The following is an 18,205-nucleotide window of genomic DNA, read 5'->3' on the forward strand; positions in this document are numbered from 1 at the left end:
ATATATATATATATATATATATATATATATATATATATATATAGGCTGTCAATAGCACCAGGAAAAAAGAACAGCAAATAGCACGGGAATGGTATGTTCCTCCATTTTTGTCAGAGGTATTAGTGGATTATCAAGACATACTGGGGTAACATTGATCAGATTGTGGGTAAAATCGGTCAGATGGTCAGATGTGATGGAGTGTACTGATGTCGCCATTGCGTGAAAAAAATTAACAAAAAGGTTCGAGTACAGGGCGCACAGTGGCTTAGTGGTTGGCACGTTCGCCTCACACCGCCAGGGTTGGGGGTTCAATTTCCACCACTGCTCTGTGTGTGCGGAGTTTGCGTGTTCTCCCCATGCTGTGGGGGTTTCCTCCGGGTACTCCAGTTTCCTCCCCCAGTTCAAAGACTTGCATGGACCCTGAAAGGGATAAAGCGGTATAGCAGATGGATGGATGGATGGATGGTTCAAGTACAAAAAGGACGATTACAGTTATGCACAATATAAGAAATTAGTAAATGAAGCAAAGAGCTTCTATGATTATGGAAGCCAAAAAATCCTTTTATTTTATTTATTTATTTATTTTTTAAAGAAAAAAGCAATTGAATATAATGATGGGCCTAAAAAGTTTTGGAAGACACTAAAGGGGTTAGGGTACAGTTAGCAGTCAATAACTAAAAGTACAAAAGTTAGTTTAGATATTCATGGTAAGATTACTTCTGATAAAAAAGGAGGTGGCTGAATATTTAAATCCTTATTTTACAACAGTTGCTACCAATTTAGTTGAACAACTTTCTAGACATTCAAGTATTTATAATGAACAGCAAGTACAAACTTATTATGATCATCATGGTATCTACTCTGGATATAAAGACTACTCTTACTCATAAAGTAAGTACTTAATGAGGCCAAGGTCTGTAAGATGTTAAATGAACCTTAGATGTCTGTTTAGATAATATTCATGTTAGCTTTCTAAGAGACTTTGCAAATATCATTGCTCCTTGTGTTACACATATTATTTATTTATCCATCAACCCCCTTCAAATGATTCAGAATGCAGCAGCACGCCTCATCTTCAACCAGGCCCATGTTACACCCCTCTTCATCTCCCTCCACTGGCTTCCTGTAGCTGCCCGCATCAAATTCAACGCCTTGATGCTCACCTACAAGACCTTGTCTGGAACAGCACCCCCCTACCTCAACTCTCTCCTGAAGGCTTACATTCCCTCATGCAATCTGCGATCAATCAACGACTGACGCTTAGTAGTACCTACTCAGCATGGCTCAAGGTCCCTTTCAAGAACATTCAAACTAACTTCAGTGGTGGAATACACTTAACCAACCCATAAAATGAATAAACAAATAAATCTACTCTGGCACTTACACCTCTACTCTGTGCACTTTGCTTCTTCTGGAACTCAATTAACGGATCTTGTATGGTAACACTACTTGTATTGTTCTCTGCTTGATATATCGCTTTGCTTGTATTTTCTCATTTGTAAGTCGCTTTGGATAAAAGCGTCTGCTAAATGAATAAATGTAAAATGTAAATGTAAAACAAGGAAAGGATAATGGACAGTGGCATTTGAGACTGCAAGACTTTTTTAAAATAAAAGGCTGTAAGATAGAAGGCCAGAATTACTTCTGTGCATTTTGTCCAGGGTTATTTATGAACAGATTGAGGAATACATTTCAAGGAATAGTATACTGTATGAGCTTCAGTCTGGATACAGAAGATACCACTCCACGGAAACTTGTTCTCTGTTGTATTTCACAGATCTTATAAGAAAGAAAATAGATATTGGGCATTTCTGTGGCATGGCCATAGCATTTTGCTGTATAAATTACAAGTGTTAGGCTTTAGTGAGATGGCCAATAAGTGGCTTAAATCTTATCTCACTGGATGATCTCAAAGCGTAGACATAAATGGGAAGTGTAGAAGTCATAAGTATGTTGTGGAGTTCCACAAGGAAATATTCATGTTCTATTAATTTTCTTGCTTTATAATAATGATTTTAAAGCAACTTGCTCATGAGATCTTTTTCTATATGCTGATGCTGCTGCATTAGCTTAAGTAAGAAAATTGAATGAGTCGCTTGCTTCAAAAATATTCAATTTGGTTGTCGACAGTAAATTGTCTCTTAATTTAGGGTTAACTACAGTAAGGGTCAAAGAGCTCACTGGATTGACAGCCAAGGTAGGGCAGGTTCTAACTTTTATTAAATGAATGATAAATTATTAATAAATTATTTAGGTTCTCTCATATAATATTTTATCGGGGGAGGCAATGTCCCGTAAAGCATTACTTTAAAATGCTTTTTAAAAAAATTTAAACTTTAAAATTGGTAAAAATAAACAAATTTCTAGCTATGAAAGCTGCATTACTAGATGTGTCAGCTTTAAAAACTTTGGCTGGGGCATTAATTCAAGGCCATTTTGTTACTGCAGCCAATTTCTGGTAAAGCAGTTCTGCTCAGTCCAATAATAAGAGACTTCAGACAGCCCAAAACAAGCTGATTAGTGAAGTATTTAAAAATGAAACAATAAAATAAAATACTGGATGTATTTGAAAGTAAACATTGACAAAAACAAAACTTTCTTCCTCTAGAGAAAAGTTTACATAAAAGGAAGTTGAGAATTAATCATAAACTTCTTAATAGATTAATTCCCAAATATCTACGTAATTATTTTAACCTATAGGATTTCATTTATTAAGAGACCTTTACAACTATTTAAGCAGATGGAGTATAATAAATAAATTAATAAATTAATCAATAATTAATTTAATATACATGTCTAAGCAGGTTTGCACATGGCCAAAATAAGTGGACTTAATGCAACCAACTAATATGAATGCCTGTGTAGCAGTTCAGTTTTGCACCAAAATCATCATTCTGCATAAAACATAAGAAATCATGTACTACAGAATAGCAAATAAATCGCTCCTCAGTAGATATTGTTCTACAGAGCTGAATTATTCTTTCTTCTTTATTAAATAAATATAGGTAAACACACTTCCAAAAGAAGAAATGTAATACAAACACCCAAGACTTTAATCAAGCAAACAGCACCCTCTACTGACTGGATATTCTCTTAGCAAATGCTTAAAGGCTTCTTCAATCCCACATAGGAACAATTTCATAAGTTACATTTGATATTCTATAACAATAACATTCATGAATTCTATTGTGTGCGTGTGTGTGTGCGTGTGTGTGTGTGTGTGTGTGTGTGTGTGTGTGTGTGTATATATATATATATATATATATATATATATATATATATATATATATATATATATATATATATATAGTATAGAAATACTCTGCTATCATGAATATGAAATGATTGCAAACAACAACGGTTTATCCAAAATATAGGTGTGCAACAATTATTGGCACCCTTTTAGTCAATATTTTGTGCTACCTCCCTTTGCCAACATAACAGCTCTGAGCCAAGATAAAAGCTCTATTTTGGTTTTATACACCATAGAACCTGATCCCATTTGAGTAGCTCCAGTAGTATCTGGCAAACTGAAAATGCAGATACTTGTTTCTTGAAACCCTTCCAAACAACTTGTGGTGATGTAGGTGACTTTGGATTGTAGTTTTGGAGACTTTCTGACCCCAAGATGCAACTAACTTCTGCAATTCTCCAGCTGTGATCCTTGGAGATTTTTTGGCCACTTGAATCATCCTGTTCACAGTGCATTGAGACAATATAGACACACGTCCAATTCCAGGTTGATTCATAACATTTCCAGTTGACTGGAACTTCTTAATTATTGCCCTGATGGTGGAAATGGGCATTTTCAACGCTTGTGCTATTTTCTTATAGACACTTCCCATTTTGTGAAGCTCAACAACCTTTTGCTGCACATCACAACTCTATTCCTTAGTCTAACCCATTGTAATGAATGACTAAGGGTTTTTGGCCTATGTGTAACCTCATATTTATACCCCTGTGAAACAGGAAGTCATGGTTGAACAATTTCCTGTTCCTAGTCACCTACATGTATTACAAAAAAATTAAAATAAATTAAATATCAATGGGAATATACTTCAAATACATTTTTCTCATATGAATTCATAGGGGTGCCAATAATTGTTTTTTTTTTGTTTTTTTTGCATAAACCTGTGTTATGTTTGCAATTGTTTGATATCCATGAGAGCAGATTACTTTTGTGAATATTTTTTGTGAATCTTTTGTGAACAAAAGATCAAAACAGTTGAACAATAAAGACAATGTTTCACAGACTTATTTGCTCATATTTAACAAGGGTGCAAATATTAGTGGAAGGTATATATATATATATATATATATATATATATATATATATATATATATATATATATATATATATATATATATATATGTGTGTGTGTGTGTGTGTGTGTGTGTGTGTGTGTGTATATATATATATATATGGCGGTTTGATTCCCAGCCCACATGACTCCACATGCCGAAGTGTCCTGGGGCAAGACACTGAAACCCATGGCAGCTCTGGAACCTTTGGTGTGTGAGTGTGTGTGTGAATGAAATACAGTGTAAAGCACTTTGTAGAACTGCTAAGGTTGAAAAAGTGCTATATAAGTACAGACCAGATTGGGCATGTGGAGTCATGTGGGCCGGGAATTGAATCGCCAACCCTCACACATATATATAAAGATTGCTTTCATTGTACTTATTATTAATTATGATATTTTTTCCAGAAGAGAGTGACAACAGCTGGGTTTGAGGCAGGTGCCATTTCTCAGATGTCAGTTCTTTAGAACTTAGTCAGTTCCTACACAGCTTCTGTAAAAAGCCAAGATTTGGGAACTTAAAAAGGAGAGTAGGCAGTTTTTTGAAAGAATTTAAACAATAAAAACATCTCAATAATAAAGATTACCTAGCAGGAAACAGCAGTTCAGTTCTGCGAGTGTGTCCTTCACGACAAGTCATTTTTTCCTCTGGATCCCTGTTAAAATGAACAAAGAAGATAAGCATTGTGATGCCTTTAAAACACACCAAGAAATTCACAGATGATTAAGACAGTATGTTTCCGTGTAGTGTGGTTTTTTAAATTTATGTTATCATCATCAGCTGTGCTAGTGAATGGAAGATAACGATTTACAATCCTAAAGAGCCAGTGTTGGGCCATGAATCATGACCCTTAACGGCTCCAATTTGTACTCACTTATAAGTCACTGAAAATAAGAGTAACTATCAAGTGAAAAGTAAATGCACAGAGCCATAACATACATGTTAAATTTTTCACATGCGTAAGGGTCAATCCAGTCTTGCCAGTCCGCCCATTCGAAGTAAGCTTTGCAGCCTTTGTGTTTACATGGGCTGTGCACGTACTGGCACACGCCTCTCCACTGCTGCGTGAGGTGCGCCAGCCGCTTCATCACCACCTTTATCATGTCCCAAGCCTTTAGGATATCTACTGAGGTGGACACTGAAATACATCAAAGAACAAGCAAGAGAAACATCAGTGTGAGAGGAACAATCAAGACCTTAAAATGAATAGTTCAGAGGGAAAATCATATTTACAAAAATCTCTCACTTTACACAAAGGTAGCTGATCAGACAAGAATTAGTTCCAAAATTTGCTTTAATCTTTTATTAAAACTATGTGATTAATGTATTAGTCAACAGAAAACTATGAGCACCAATTACTGTAACATGCTAAAATCATCACACACTGGCCTGAATCCACATTGTGTTAAGTAAACTAAAATAGACCTGCCAGTGTGGTGTCTGTATAGAACCAGTATGAGATGCTATTTTAAAAAAGCTGTTTTGAATATATTTATTCATCCTGCTATTTTATTAGATCGTCTGTGCACAAAATATCATTCAAATGATGGGTGTGATGATTACTACAATACTAATTACATCAAACAAACTTTTTTATTTTACATTTTCGTTTCAGGCAAGTAAAATATTTTGAGCGAATTAAATGTCTTCCCTATCCTCTGCTTCCTTAAGCATAAAATAGAAAAAAAAATAACATACAGTGCTGTGAAAAAGTATTTGCCTCCATCCTGATTTCTTCTGTTTTTGTGTGTCTCTCATACTAAATTGTTTCAGAAATGAAAACAAATTCAATATAAAACAAAGGGAAATACCGTTTATAAATGATGATGATATTTATTGAAGCAAAAAAGTTATCCAATACCAACTGGGCCTGTGTGAAAATGTATTTTCCCTCATAATTACAAATTCCCCAAATCTATGAAACTGCATTCATGAATGGGTTCAGCTGGACTAGACGCAACCAGATTACTAGACGCAACCAGATTGAACCCTGTTCAATCAAATCAACACTTAAATAGAATTGTTTCAACAGCATGACGTTGGTTAAAAGGTCTTATTCAGTAACACACTATGCCAAAGTTGAAAGAATTTCCAGAAATAATGAGTAAGAAGGTGATTGAAATACATCAGTCTGGGAAGGGTTACAAAGTTACTCCAAAGGCTCTGGACTCCAAAGAACCACAGTGAGAGGCATTATATCCAAATGGAAAAACTTGGCACAGTAGTGAACCTTCCCAGAAGTGGCTGACCTTCCAAAATTCCTCCAAGAGCACAGCAACTACTCATCCAGCAAGCAACAAAAGAAATGTCATCCATGTAAGAGTGGCGAGGTGAAAACCACTGCTAACCCAGAAGAACTTTAAGGCTCATCTGGATTTTGTCAAAACTTTTTGGGAGAATGTTCTGTGGACTGATGAGTTGAAAGTGGAACTGTTTGGAAGACAGGGGTCTCATTACATCTGGAATAAACCAAACACAGAATTCCATAAAAAGAGCATCATACCTACAGCGAAGCATGGTGGTGGAAGTGTGGTGGTGTGGGGATGCTTTGCTGCTTCAGGGCCTGGGCAACTTCCAATAACATGAATTCTGCTATCTATCAGCAAAACCCTAACCCTAAGGAGAATGTCTGGTCATCAGTCTGTAAATTGAAACTCAAGTGCAACTGGATTATTCAGCAAGACAATAATCCAAAGCATAGGAGTAAATCCTAGTCCTGGAAGCAAGTGAAAAACTGATCTCCAGTTATCTGAAGCATTTGGTTGCAGTCATTGCTGCTAAAGGTGGCACGAACAGATTTTAAGTTTAAGGGGGCAATTAGTTTTTCACTTTGGTTATAGGTGCTGGATAACTTTTTATGCTTCCATTAATATATATATATATATATATATATATATATATATATATATATATATATATATATATATATATATATATATATATATAAACTGTATTGTGTGTTTCTCAGGTTGCTTTTGTTTTGTTGTATTTCATTTGAAGATCTAAAACTATTTAGTATGAGATCAGGATGGTAGCAAATACTTTTTCACAGCACTGTAAACCATGGCTTACTATCGCTGTGTTTGCCCCGGATCTCAATGAACTGATCCCCAGTGCTAGCTTGCTCTCTGACCATGAGACGTCTGTTTCCACAGGTGAAAAGACACTGCTCTTTCCCGATCCAGTAGGTGGAGTAAATTGAGCATATCCTGATTACCAGCCTATAAGGAACAGAAATAACACATACAATCTTGTAAAACCCTCTTCCCCTCAAATAACTCCAGAAAAGGTGGATTATGTCATATCATAAAGTCTGGGTTATTTAACTCTTAGCATTTGTTGTTAATAATACAGGAACTTTATGAAGTAGACAGAATTTTGAACATTAGCATTAGGGGGAACAACAGGACAAAATATTTTTCAGTGAAGGATACAACAACCAATTAAAATGAGTTGACATCTTATAACTGGATTAAACTGTTATGTGGAATGTTTAGGATTGGGGAATAACTACAAAGTAGAATAACTACTACTAGGGAATAACTACAAAGGATTGGTGAATAACTACAGACATCATTATGAATGGCCTATAATATATAATAATATTACATATTACCTATGGAAGAATCCATGAGGTATTTCAGGGAGGAAGTAAACTTGGACAATGATGTCTTCCAGGTTGTCCTGTCCCCACATCTTCATTACATCCTGATTGTCTCTCTGAAGGAAACTTGGGAATAGACAGGCTCCATTTGGTTCATACACACCAGGGTTTGAAGGCTCCCATTTTTTGTTTGGACAAAACTCTGGGGCTGTAGGATTGAGTGGAGCACTTTCTTTGGTTGGTAGACAAACATCAAAGTGCTGCAGCAGCCTCATAAGATTCCCAGCCTTCTTCTTGGTCCCAACTATCTCCTCAATCAGCTCTTCATCATTAACCCCTGACACGGTGAGTTCTGCATGCACCAAGATTCTTATAGCCACATTGCTCAGAATAGCTCTTTTCGCAAAGTCCTCAATCCAAGTGTCTCTGTGCTTCTCAAGAGAGTTCTCTCTCATCAGATCTCTCCTGGAAATCTTTTTCAGCATACTGGCCAAATCATGTCTGACAATGGCCTGTATCAAAATAAAATGTATCAATTTGGAGCTAGATCTGCAAATATATTAGATATCAGATTTTCTGGGGGTTACTAGTTATGTCTTTCATAACAAACCTTGAACAATGAGATAAGGGCTGATGGCTTAAGGAACACCATGTCGTTCAAGTCTCTGTACCACAAAATAATTCCAGTTCTGTGCAGGTACTCAAGAATACCCGTCAGCTTATCAAGGTCTAATTCATCCTGAGTAGTTTTCAGGTGTGCCAGGATGTCCCCATGAGTTACTATTCCTATTTAAATGTGCATAATATCAAGAGTGAGTATATAACTAGCACATTAATCTTAGTGCATCTAATGAAACTGAAGACACTCACCATGTTGAGGTATGTTGCCACTATCCAAGTCGGCCTGAATAGCATTTTCCACATCCTGGTAGCATTGTGGTAGTGTTTGTTCCATAAAAGGAAATGTGTCTGTATCTAAGACCACTTTGTTGATATAGAGTTGTAACCTATTGATGTCCTCAGAGTTTCTGCAGTCAATGGCAATAAATTCAAGGACCTATGCATGCAGAAGAGATGTGTATTACAAAAAATGATATATATATATATATATATATATATATATATATATATATATATATATATATATATATATATATATGCATACATACAGTCCATTCTGAAAACTAATGGAATGGCAAGGCCAATTACACATAAGACATTTAGTTTTGAGATCTAAAGATGATATGATCGATCATTTGAAGAAGATTTATAGAGGCCATACCACAAGATGCAAACCACTCATCAGCAGTAAGAATGGGAAAGCCATATTGGAATTCACAAAGAAATACAGAGATGAGCCTGAAAAGTTCTGGTTCGGGAACCAAGATTAACCTCTACCAAAGTGATGTGAAGGGCAAAGTGTGGAGAAAGAAAGGATCTGCTCATGATCCAAAACATACAAGCTCATCTGTGAAATGTGGTGGAGGAAGTGTCATGGCTTGGGCTTGCATGGCTGCTTCTGGAACAGCTCACTAATCTTTACTGATGATGGAACTCAGGATGGTAGCAGCAGAATTAATTCAGAAGTTTACAGGAACATTTTGTCTGCCAGTTTACCGAGAAATGCATGCAAATTAATCAGGAGGAACTTTATCATTCAGCAAGACAATGATTCAAAAAAGTGGAAGGTTTTAGACTGGCCAAGTCTAACAAACAACAACTGAAAGAACAAACAAAAACTGTGGTAAAAGCTTGGAAAGTATCACAAAAAAAGAAACCAACAATTTGATGATGTCAGTGAGTCACAGGCTTGATGTAATTATTGCAAGCAAGGGATATGCACCCAAACATTAAGTGTTTTTTACTTACTTTACTTCAAGACTTGTTACTATACTTTACTATACTATACTTGCCTAAAAATTGGCTGGTCTGATACAACATAAAACACAGAACCTTTTGTTTTGTAATATATGTACATATGTAACTGTAAATACCAGAAATAAAAGCTGAAATCCTAAACATTTGTCTCATATCCATCTTTTGATCTCAAACTCAAACATGACTTTGGTGTACAGCACAAACAAATGAATTGGCTTTGCCGTTCCAATACTTTCAGAGGGGACTGTACTGTATATATATTATGTATATTAGAGGTTGACTGATTGATCGGTTTTGCCGGCACTGATAACCGATTGCTGGAACTGTCAGTTATCAGCAACCATCCACACCAGTAGTTTTTCCCGGTTGTGTCCATTACAGGAGCGGCTGAGAAGGGTCCGCTGTCATTATACAGTATGGAAACAGCCTCTAGAGGCAAAATAAAAATCACTGACAGATTTTGGTGTTATTTAAAGTGTTTTTTGGTTCCTTTTGGATGTCTCAGTTTTTATTTGTTATTTGGAGTGTTACTTTTTTGGTTCCGTTTGTATATACATCCTTTATTAACTATTAATATTTATTAATAGTTTATATATTAGTACAGTACATATTCATGGTACAGTCAGTACTGTTTATTTTTGTAATAATCTGTAGAAATATTTATTTATATATATACTATCTCACAAAAGTGAGTACACCCCTCACATTTTTGTAAATATTTGATTATATCTTTTAATGCGACAACACTGAAGAAAGGGGTGTACTCACTTTTGTTGCCAGCGGTTTAGATATTAATGGCTGTGTGTTGAGTTATTTTGAGGGGACAGCAAATTTACACTGTTACACAAGCTGTACACTCACTACTTTACATTGTAGCAAAGTGTCATTTCTTCAGTGTTGTCACATGAAAAGATATAATCAAATATTTACACAAATGTGAGGGGTGTACTCACTTTTGTGAGATACTGTATACACACACACCTACCTGCAATTTGTTTTCTTCAAGTCGCTCAATAACGCTCATTTGTTCACAGACCAGCGAAGGGTCCTCTAATTCCTCAAGGTTTCTTCTTTGCTGCTCTAAGCTTTCTTTTTGCTCTAACAGCATCTGATTCACCCTCTCCTCAAGGTCTTTCTTCTTGTCTTGCACCTCCATCTTATCAGAGCAGCAGTCAACATGAGTGCCCAATAACAAGACCACTGCATTTGGGACCTTGAGCTGTATATTGTTGATCCAGAAGCCCACTTTATCTCTGAAAGACTCAGCATCATACCTGTTAAAACATTAGTTATATTTAACAAAAACAACAGACTTTTGTTTTAATAAATGTCATCATAATAAGAGTGTTTTCATACTTGGAAAGATCAATAGCAAGAATGACAAAGGCCTGGGGCGTTATGAAGACGTGATGAGTGAAGTAGTATTCCTCTTGTCCTGCAAAGTCCCAAAAGACAAAGTGAACTCCATCTGCATTGTGGACTTGTTGAATTTCAATGCCCACAGTGCGATCATCTTCAGCCACCTCTACAGGGCAACCTTGCCTCAGACTGCGACACACAGTGGATTTCCCGGCCATGGAGGACCCCAGGAACATTGTTTTAATGGTTCGCATAGTGAATGAACTCTTTTCTAACATCTCAAAGTAGCTTTGAATGCCCTTCAAACCACCTTCACAAATTGCTTCAGGAGGCTTTCTAAGTGGGTTTCTGTTTGCTTTGAATTTTTCCAAATTCTGGGACTGAAAGAGAGCATGTGGAAGTTCTGTCAGACGGTTGTTCTCCACGTAGAGCTCCTGTAGTTGACCAAGACCCACCAGAGGCTGCACGTCCCTCAGACAATTGTTGGACAGGTTTAGATAGATAAGGTTTTCACACCTGTTCATGTCTGATGGTAATTGCCTAAGCTTGTTAGTGCTCATCTTTAAAAACTTCAGTTTCTTCAAAGATGGGAATATATTATCAGGTATGCTCTTGATATTGTTCTGATTCATGTACAGTGTGACCAACTGCTGTAGCTTGCTAAACTCCTGAGGAAATTCAGTAAGCTCATTTCGGCACAGATTGAGCTCTGTCAGGTTTGACAATTGAGAGATGCCAGTAACGTTCTTAAGTCTGTTCTTCTGTAGGTCTACCTTGTCCACATCCTGGCCATTCTGAAGCAGATCTGAAGGAAGCAATTTCAGTTTCTTTCCTGCCAAGTTTTCTTCTTTTTTTCCTAACGTAAAACAGATGAAAAAGTGACAACATTAAGACACTTATGATTTCATCCTATTTGAGTTACGTGTGTGTTGAACATGCAGGGTTGGCAGTGAATTTTCATATATATATATATATATATATATATATATATATATATATATATATATATGAACGGCAAGGCCAGTTCATTTATTTGTGCTATACACCAAAGACATTTGGGTTTGAGAATAAAAGACAGATATAAGACAACAACATAAAACAGCATAAAACATAGAACCTTTTGTTTCAGACCACCCGATTTTTAGGAAAAGCAAAAGATAGGAACAGATAAGTCTTGAAGTAAATGAAAATAAATAACACTTAACATTTAGTTGCATATCCCTTACTTGCAAAAACTGCATCGAGCCTGTGACTCATTGACATTGTTTCTTTCATTGTCTTTGATTGACTTGGCTAGTCTAATACCTTCCACTTTCTCCCCCTGATAAAGTCCTTTGTTGAGTTGGCACCCCTGTTAAAATGGCAGGTTTTTGGGATTTTAAAAAAATAAATAAAATAAACCAAGATAAATCATGTAACGTTTCTGTGAAATTATAACCAATTAATTAAAGTGAAAAACAATTAGAATCATTTTAAGGATTTGACTGGCAAAATTGACTTGTATTGGAGCTATTCATTATTCCCTCCATCCTTATTAAAGCCTGTTCCAGCTGAAGAAAAACAACTCAAAAGTATGATGCTGCCACCACCATGCTTCCCCGTGGGAATGGTGTTTTTTTCATACATATCTTTTGGTATTATGGCCAGAAAGTCCAACTTTAGTATCATCAGCGACCAGATATTCCACATGGTTTTGGGAGATCGGATGTATTTTTTTAAATTTATATTTGGTTTAAAAGGACTTCCATCTTGCCACCCTACCCCATAGCCCAGATATATGAAGAATATCACCAGTTCCATGGGATATCGAGTGCCTTGGAATTTTTTTTGTAACCTTCTCATGATTGATATTTATCAACAATGAGATTGAGTACCTGATTTGTAAGCTCTTTGCAGCCCATGACATTTCCAGTTGGATGTTACCAAAATGTCCTATAGGAATCTCTGTACTTTATTTGTGGGTAATAAGTCACTTTAATTGGTGGCAGGTCTATAGAGAACTAATTAGTTTTTAGCATGAGTTGGAATATGATTGGTTCTTTCTGAACCCTACCGCATTCCCAATTATAAAAGGGTTCTTATGCAAGCTGGGTATTGTACATTTTTTATTATTTTTCTTTTCAAAATGCATTTCTCCCATAGACAGCTCTCTGATCTTCATGCTGACTTATCCATTGTAACAACAAAAGCAGTCTTCACAGGTGAAACTCAAGGCTAAAACCAAGAGTAGATGTTCAGAGCTATTTATTGTATAAACAATCAATCTAACAGGATACACCTGGGTAATAAGATAAACCTGTCGGTCACATGTTCCAGTATTTGTGTTTACCTACAAATTGGGTGGTCTGATACAAAATGTGTTATGTTCTATGTTGTGTAACACATCTACATATAAATACCAGGAAATAAAAGCTGAAACTCTACAATCTCTTCTCATATATTTTGATCTCAAATATAAATGACTTCAGTCTACAGGGAAAAAAATTAATTGGCCTTGTCGTTCCAACAGTTTTAGTAAAATGTAACTAAATCTTGAAAATCCAGTTATCGACTAAGAATGAATTGTAGCTGACAGCAAGATATATGTTTATAGGATAATCTGCAAGCCAGTTATTTTGCTTCAATTTATACAATATGAATTAATCTATAGAAATTCTACTTTACACATGTATTAATAAATATATAGAAAAGGTGCTTACCATTAAAAATAGGCATGTTGACAATTAGCCGGTACACAGGCGTTGACGATTCTTTCTGTTTCCCTTCTTCTAAATAGTAAGTACTTCCTTATTATTCATCAGGGCAGGAGCGTCATACTGATATCATCCAGTACTGGAACAACCTCTTAACCCTTTACTTGCCGAAATTTTAATTATTATATATTCTTTTAAACTATTGTTTTGATATTTTTACCCTAGCTTTTCCCACTCTCTGACTTTAAGCTTGTTAGCTCAGACTTGAGTCAAGTCAAGCTCAGACTTGGGAGAGAGGCCCTTAAGTTTTACTTTCATTTTTTCAAAATCATCATAGTATCTATTTCACCTTCTATCACATGACTTATAGAAGTTATAATGATTCTTAAGTACAAGAAGTATTTGGAAATGTGCATTATATATAAAAACCACGCCAAAACTTTGGACCTTGTAGAATTTTACATTTTAAAACACATTCATTCATCTGCAAAGCAACCGTGCACTCAGTATGTACGATGTACAAAACAAAACTAAGACAAACAGTGTGAACCTAGGGGGGAAATTTATAGCTTTTAAAATTTAGACAAAATTGGTACTTGGTATAATCTTTTGTTTGCAAAATAACCAGAGATTTTGGTTTGCCTTGTGGTAGTAGGTCCAGGTCACTAGACTTATGGTATAACCTTGAAGATTATAACATAAGATTTTAGCACGAATCCAGTCTGAGACAAAAATACATTTCTCTGGTTTATTGAAAATTGACATGTTCTAGTTCTCCAAGTCCAGGTATTTCACAATCCAACTATGTGCCTTTATAGCAATAGACTGCTGCCATCTTGTGGCCATATGCAAAACATTTTAGTCTTGTTTAAAAATAAAAATATATATAGATCACAACACAGTTCGGTGCCTTCGCACAGGATCCAGTATATCTGTTTTCCGTCTTCTTCTTTTCTTACAAGTGACCTTCTCATCTGCTTTCTGAGTGTTTAATATAAGATTGCTTGCCATGGCATCTTCAGTTTTAGACCAACTTGATTTCAGAAGGTATCTGGGGACATCCTGGAAAATAAACAACCAAATATATTAATGCATTTTGAATAAAATATTACTAACTCTGTAAATCAATTATAATGGTAATCATACAAAGATCCTAACATAAGAATGACAAGAATGCCTCATGACAAAAATGAATACATTTCCCATAAAAACAAAATAACCTGACAGAGAGTGGTGTGTGTTCTGCTGCTTTGCTGTCGAACTCTCTCACTCTTGCGGGTGCGGACAGAAACGGTACGCTGGGCTGTAGTGGAAAGTCTGAGACGACTGGATGTTGGGACGACTTCGTATAGCAGATCCATCACTTCAGCCTCAGCTATTTCACTCTCATCTCTAGAGAAACTGTCGCTTAAGTGACTGTTGTCAGAGGCACATTCCTGACAGAACCAATCCTCGAATGGTACTGCAGCCAAAGGTGGACTCAGACAAGCTACATGGAACCTTCCAAAATCAAAACAGATTGGTCAGAGTCTGAGTTTCATTAGAACGCCACTGTGCATTTCTCCTCTAATTGGACCCATGTGATATGTAAGGAATGAAACATGACAGAGCATGCTGTTATAGAAAACCAATCCAAATCCAAAGTTTATTACTGTCTAATAACAGCATATACTGAAGTTTTATTTCTCTTATAGCACAGCAACTTACCAATGATTGTTTTTTTTATTTATTAAAGAACACCACATAGTACTTTTATTCCGTTTTCTGTTCTGTTTACATTTAATGCTGTGGAACGTCCATGAAACAAGTTAATTCGTGTTAGCATTTACATTATAACTGAACAGTATAAAAAAATGTCCTCTCTTGAAGTTAAGAAGACCAAAAAAACAAACAAAAAAAACACCTTCCATGTTAAGGAGAAATCAGAAAATGGAAAGCTCTCTGTCCTGAAGTCTTTCCCTGGTCAGAAACTTAAAACAGCCTTCTGCACCATTCCTTTGTGTCAGTACTGCACATAATTGTGCTAATGATTAATGAATGCTAGAATTGTGAAGCAAAGGCTTTGAGGTCTCACCTTGAGTCACAGGCAGAGCAGAGGAGCATCAAGTGTCTCCGGTCACTCCTGCCACACTCCTCACACACACTCAGCTCTCTTCTTTCGTCTCCAAATGTTTCTTCCACTTCTAATCCCTGACCATCACGTGGCTCCACCATAATCTGAAAACATAGAGAAAAGTGGTACGTCTCATACGTGTCTAATTAAATGAAATCTTATATTCAACACACTATACCTAAAAAAGGAGACTGAAACTTTAACAATAATTCATTTGCCTTACTATTTTTTGAATATCTCTTCCAACGCAACTTCTCTGGTAAAGGACAGTAAATTTCCGACGATCTACAGGGCAAGAATTTGTAGTCTATGGAGAAAAGCATCTGTTAGAATGGTCCGTGAACATACAAACAGCGTACATAATTCAACTGGAATCGTAAGCCAACTGTTCACACGGACAACACCGATGTAACAAGACAGAATTAATAAGGGTAGAATCATTTGAATACCTAAAAATAATCTTACCCTGGTCCATTCTGTGATGCAAGTCAGGCAGTAGAAGTGGTCACAGTGTTGTGGACTCGCCACTGGCTGCCCGCTGAACATGTCAAGGCAGATAAGGCATCGGACTGCATCAGACGCACCGTCTGGATTCAAGTCTTTGAGATTCTGATCACCCATGATCTACATTCGCATGTCTGATTTAGGATAGTCACATTCACACAGAATACACATTGTCTTCAATCATGGACTCTCAATCAAGTCATATGCTTGTGTTCTTCTCATGACAGGCTTGTTAATGAGATGTTGAGTTGGTTCTGGTGTAATAGAGCCACAAAAATGTGCAGTGAAATGACGCTCTAATCCACAACAAAAACAGTCATATTTATTTGCATGTCAAATCTCAGAGCTCTTATTACTTCATGCATAAACCAAAGCAGTTATTGTAGGACATACTTTTAAGTGTCCATGGACAGGATGTTGTTCTATTTAAATCAGTTGTTTAAATCCACAGCAGCGTTTTAAAACACTCAATCATCTAATGATACTCAGTTGTGGAAGCCCACAACTTAAAAAAGACAAACGTTTAGATAAGCAACAGACTGTCATATATACATATATAACGGCATCAGTCCAACTTCATGGATAAACTATGTTAATTTGTTGACTTGCAGCTGAATTAATAAATAATGTTTGTCAGTATTTTAATAGGTGATGAAGTGGAGCTCAGTGTCTCAGTAAAGCGCTATTGTCTACACTTGTGATTATTTCTGGCCAACCTTTTTGGCCATTTTATTATATTTATTTTCGTCCCACTGCGTACCTGACTGTTTTGCTCAATATATTAAGCAGAATATTGACGTCGTTAAACCCGCGACTCTCTCTAGATTTACACTGGCTTACACGTTTTGTCCCATCCAATATGTCGGGCGCGTTGTCTTATCGCAGTAACTAGCAAAAACGGCAAATTTTCTCGTTTCCTCAGACGAAGAACCTTCTCCTGCTTTTAAAATTCGGGGTATAATTTCGTTTGCTTCTTATTGAGCGGGATACTGAATTATAAAGCTGTAAATGAAGAATATACTCTAAAATCCAGGCTACAGTCACTTTACAAACAAACTTGACTAGCCACCTAATTCTTGTGTAGGTAAGGAAATATAAGCAATGATATCACGTGCCTCTCGATGCTCGCGCGTCGTGCAGATTACGTCACTATCGGTTCATTTGCATACAGAAGAGTATGGTGTCTCTGCAGAACAAACAAACAAAAAAAAAAGGCGTTTTGTAATTATTTGGCGTTTTCGAACCGGAATAGGCGTTTTTCAAATGCTTTACCTGATTTGTTAAAATAACCCAAACCCCAACTATAACCATAACCATAGTTGATTGGATGGTTGGACAAGGCGTATCCGGTCTGAAGACGCCCACTGGGTGGGAAACGCCCGTTTATGTTCCGCAGAGACATGAGCAAACAGCTCCTGGAAAGCTACCGAAAGTCTAAGCGAAATAATGCGTACATTTTGTGGTCTAGTGTTTTACATCCATACAACAATTTCACATATTATGTGACCACGTTATCATCTGTGTTATGAAGTCAGCGGACATTTCAAACGTTTTTCGGTAGAGAATAGGCGGGGCTATTTACCCAAATGCGTAGGCAAGATACTGACTGTCTATTGGATAAAATCACCATCAATCACATCTTAAGTAGCAGCTGATGACGTGGTGGGCGTGTCGATCAAGCGGGAAAAGCCATTTCATGGAAAATTTTCGTTTTACTTGACAGTAATGTAGTTGTATAATATTATACCACAA

General features: G+C 36.4%; 2 protein-coding genes across 7 annotated transcripts; both read right to left on the minus strand.

Annotated features, from left to right (window-relative positions):
• Positions 1-63: 63 nt before the first annotated feature.
• Positions 64-14,117, minus strand: si:ch211-210p4.6 (malignant fibrous histiocytoma-amplified sequence 1). 2 transcript variants are annotated; one of them, XM_017458723.3, is made up of 10 exons: positions 13,843-14,117; positions 11,141-11,999; positions 10,770-11,058; positions 8,777-8,963; positions 8,517-8,692; positions 7,919-8,418; positions 7,375-7,523; positions 5,242-5,440; positions 4,889-4,957; positions 64-420 (listed from the first exon to the last, which is right to left on the minus strand). In XM_017458723.3, exons 1-10 carry the CDS (start codon positions 13,856-13,858, stop codon positions 402-404), a joined length of 2,463 nt encoding a protein of 820 aa, XP_017314212.1. In that variant the 5' UTR covers positions 13,859-14,117; the 3' UTR covers positions 64-401. The 2 variants fall into 2 exon arrangements, with proteins under 2 accessions (XP_017314212.1, XP_017314211.1); XM_017458722.3 differs by lacking the exon at positions 64-420 and adding an exon at positions 2,957-4,794 and having other exon boundaries at positions 13,843-14,115.
• Positions 14,118-14,570: 453 nt separating this feature from the next.
• Positions 14,571-17,700, minus strand: LOC128629259 (PHD and RING finger domain-containing protein 1). Of its 5 annotated transcripts, none has more exons than XM_053676492.1 (6): positions 17,569-17,700; positions 16,415-16,587; positions 16,173-16,256; positions 15,911-16,053; positions 15,057-15,336; positions 14,571-14,898 (listed from the first exon to the last, which is right to left on the minus strand). In XM_053676492.1, the coding sequence occupies exons 2-6, from the start codon at positions 16,568-16,570 to the stop codon at positions 14,728-14,730; spliced, it is 834 nt and encodes a 277-aa protein (XP_053532467.1). In that variant the 5' UTR covers positions 16,571-16,587; positions 17,569-17,700; the 3' UTR covers positions 14,571-14,727. The 5 variants fall into 5 exon arrangements, with proteins under 5 accessions (XP_053532467.1, XP_053532469.1, XP_053532466.1 ...); XM_053676494.1 differs by lacking the exon at positions 17,569-17,700 and adding an exon at positions 17,294-17,562; XM_053676491.1 differs by lacking the exon at positions 17,569-17,700 and adding an exon at positions 17,214-17,562.
• Positions 17,701-18,205: the final 505 nt, after the last annotated feature.

This window comes from Ictalurus punctatus, chromosome 27, assembly GCF_001660625.3.
Source record: "Ictalurus punctatus breed USDA103 chromosome 27, Coco_2.0, whole genome shotgun sequence".
Classification (NCBI taxonomy): Eukaryota; Metazoa; Chordata; class Actinopteri; order Siluriformes; family Ictaluridae; genus Ictalurus; species Ictalurus punctatus.

Coding starts and splice junctions, on each gene's coding strand:
- si:ch211-210p4.6 (XM_017458722.3), bottom strand. Junction 11,059..11,140: donor CTTGCTATTGATCTTTCCAA/GTATGAAAACAC, acceptor ATGTTTTAACAG/GTATGATGCTGAGTCTTTCA. Junction 8,693..8,776: donor TGGCAACATACCTCAACATG/GTGAGTGTCTTC, acceptor ACATTTAAATAG/GAATAGTAACTCATGGGGAC.
- LOC128629259 (XM_053676492.1), bottom strand. CDS start 16,570: ATGGGTGATCAGAATCTCAAAGACTTGAATCCAGACGGTGCGTCTGAT. Junction 16,257..16,414: donor GCATCACAGAATGGACCAGG/GTAAGATTATTT, acceptor TTTTCTCCATAG/ACTACAAATTCTTGCCCTGT. Junction 14,899..15,056: donor CACACACCACTCTCTGTCAG/GTTATTTTGTTT, acceptor TTTATTTTCCAG/GATGTCCCCAGATACCTTCT.